The sequence below is a fragment of the Pinus tabuliformis genome, chromosome 1_2 (genome assembly GCF_031772625.1).
Source record: "Pinus tabuliformis cultivar Carrire ecotype Pingquan chromosome 1_2, CPIR1, whole genome shotgun sequence".
NCBI lineage: Eukaryota > Viridiplantae > Streptophyta > Pinopsida > Pinales > Pinaceae > Pinus > Pinus tabuliformis.
Window position 1 is genome coordinate 11,344,512 of NC_142298.1, and position 3,168 is coordinate 11,347,679.

General features: G+C 40.1%; 1 protein-coding gene across 1 annotated transcript; it reads left to right on the forward strand.

Annotated features, from left to right (window-relative positions):
* The first annotated feature begins 835 nt into the window (after positions 1–835).
* LOC149204067 (uncharacterized) lies at positions 836–1,810 on the forward strand. The gene is made up of 3 exons (XM_089397027.1): positions 836–1,140; positions 1,228–1,305; positions 1,431–1,810. The coding sequence occupies exons 1-3, from the start codon at positions 836–838 to the stop codon at positions 1,435–1,437; spliced, it is 390 nt and encodes a 129-aa protein (XP_089253153.1). The 3' UTR covers positions 1,438–1,810.
* Positions 1,811–3,168: the final 1,358 nt, after the last annotated feature.

The window sequence follows — 3,168 nt, forward strand, 5'->3', positions numbered from 1 at the left end:
TTTTAGGAGGCTGGAGGTCCAATTGTACATCAACCCTAATGAACCCAACATTGTGTGTAGTTACAAAGGAGACTTGCATAGTTACCACTTATGACGAGTTGGCTTGCCCATGCAGAATGGGGATGGGTAGGAGATGGACAATAGTGCATCAAAAGATGTTTAAGATTAGCTATCTGCATCTCGTATTTATGAAGCCCTGTTATTGTTAATGCATTCTTAATAATACTCACTTAAAAAAGATTGGCCATCTAACTCATCTTGCATGATTTGAAATTTGGTTTCGAACATGAGAAAATACTACCTTCCATAACAGATAAAATTCTCAAAACGCTAATAAAAAAATTGTGGTTAGTAATAGAATAAATTTTCACATGGGATGCATCACGATAATAATCCTAATTCAAAATCTTCATAATTAATATGAATTACAATCTTGTCACGTACCTACATACTTTAACATACATATAAAAAAAAAATTATATGGTATACATCTAACGCATATACACTATGGTTAGCAACTGCACATTATTTAAATATGGTTTATGTTTTATGGCCACCCCACAGAGTATACGTGCCTAACCCGAGGCATCGTATATGTGGCAGGCAATGTATATATGGCCAGCCTTGTTTGACATCACATTGTTTATTCGGTAATCAATACATACTTATGTTTATTTGATAACTTTATGTTTATTTGATAACTGTATGGTATGAACTTCTTATGTTTAATCTTCGAGTTGATCGAAGTTGTACTGAGCTCTTCTGTTGGCACCTCCTGCGCGGAACATCTGGCAAAAGCATTGAATCTTTGCCGGACAAATCACGTGAACAAAGCATGGTTGCTGTGCTTGGGCTCTTCCCGCGCCGGCTTTTGGGTAAGGTCGCCTCCATCTACGGTGCACATTCGATAGATGAGATCAACAGTTGGAAAGGCTCCACGTTTCTCCGCTGGCAGCCTGGTTTATATTTGGCGCTCTCCGGATTATTCGAGATTTCTTTTTGTCATTCCATACTCTCTCGTTCTCTATTCCTCGCTGCCTGGACTTGTTCACTGCTCCGCACCACGACCTCCGCGATTCCAGACTCCGGCGCCATCCGGAAGATCTTCAACTCCACAGGGTTTATGACCGAAGCCATCAGGTATTTCATTCCTCAGCAAAGATCTGAAGCTATCATCTATTTTAATGTGTTTGCACAGAAGTCTAATTCTCGTTGTTGGCATGACAGGTTTCAAGCAAAGGGGTTCCGGCTTCTACAGCTTAGAGGAAAGATAAACCTGTTGAAGCCCGCCGAGCTTATCCACAGGTATTTATTCGGTTTGCAGGCTTAGTTATCGGTTGATTCCCCTGTCTTGGTTTCAGTTTTGCCAGAGGTTTTTCCTCTGTGCTGGAGAAGAGACCCCAACCTTATTGTCTTTTGGTTGGCCGCAGGTCTTGATGGACCAACGCTCTTAACTGTTCAAGAGTTCTGGAACTGTTGTTTAAGAGCTGGGTCTTTCCTCATCTGCGGTGATTTGGGCCCTTACCCATGTTTTTTCCGAGACTGGAGTTTAATATACAGCTATCTGTACTTTTATTTGGTGTATTTGTTGTGACTATAGACATGTTTTATGACTATCCTTAACCCTGGTTGGAACCAGCGGCTTAATTACTTTTATATTCATATAGCTCGAGGCTATTGGTTTATTGTATCTATCTGTTCCAGCTATATAATGTCTTGATTCTCTGTCATGGATATGAATGACTGTACTATAATGCAGTGTAGGGTTTATCTATTACCAGATATATAATGTTTTCCTCGTTTCCGGATTTACGCTGGTTAAGTTACAGTATGCAAGCAAATGTATAGAGTAATCTACAGTTATCTTTTGTTTCGCCAATGTTTTTGATTGACTTATGTATGGAATTCCCTCTGCCGTGCCAACATCTGAATCCTGTAGATGTATGGCCGGCTGGGTAAGGTTTTTAAATGAATATATCTAGAGTCACTCCGTCGTATCATCCTCTGTTCCATAGATGAATGGTCGACGGTTAAAGACTCGTCAAATCGAACCCTGAGTTCTGTATTATATATATATATAACCATATACATTCGATTAATCATATGTTTGGGGTTCTGATTCATTATTGGTAGCCATTACATTCGCGGCCTCGATGAATGCATATTTCTATACTTTCCTTAATGCATGCAAATGGGTTTACTGTGCTTATAGAGATATTGCCTGGTTCTGTTGCATTGTTCTATGCCCGTCTCTGTATGGTTTACACAGTGGATATGATACTCTTCAGTTACCCACTGCATGGGTCTTTAATCCTGGATATTAACTCCGCTCTTCTTCATTACTTGGACTTGTGAAAGCCTCATTTGCCACGGCTATACCGGGTTCGGCTCCACGCCATTATGCCTTTCCTTTATTTGTTAACCTCTGCTGGCATTTTATTTAGAAGTGTTATGGTTTCTATATGGCCGTCTGCGACCATTAGGGTCTTGATATCATATCGACCCAGGTTATTGGTTGCATGAAGATTTCAGTTTCCATGATTCGGTTTTCTCCAGACTATGTAATCATTTATTTGATAAAGACAGACTTATATTATTAATAGTCCGCTTCATTTGTTTCAAAGGTTCAGCTGTTCTCAGCTCTTGAAGTTTCAACTATTCTGTTTACATCTCTTTACTGCACAGAATGTTATGGCCTATCAGTCCTTGACCTTACGATTATACGGCTGTTTCCCGTCTTCTGGTTTTTACATCGAGGTTGACTGTACTTTATACAGATACTTCTTAGTTACACAGATACAATGTCTTTAAATCTTGCAACTAAGCTGTCTATAGTTATGCATAGTCATGCTATCTCTTGATTTTACAGCTAGGCTGTCTATCAACATAGTTTACTCTATAAGCTATATATAATTATTGCTCAGATAATCACAGCTGTTCTATCAGTTACTCAGATAACCAGGCATGTGAGGGTTCCGTTACTTACCTGTTCCCCTCTGGTAAGATGAATCTGGAACACTTCTCCTGCCAAATCGCTGTGTATCGCTTGTTTTCCACCCAACCGTGAGACCAGTCCTTTCAGACCTGAGTCTCCCCCCAAGCTTACGCTTATCGGATCACTATCCTCAGTAAGCCAGCACTCTCTTTGTGCCTGACTATCTGGTCCTT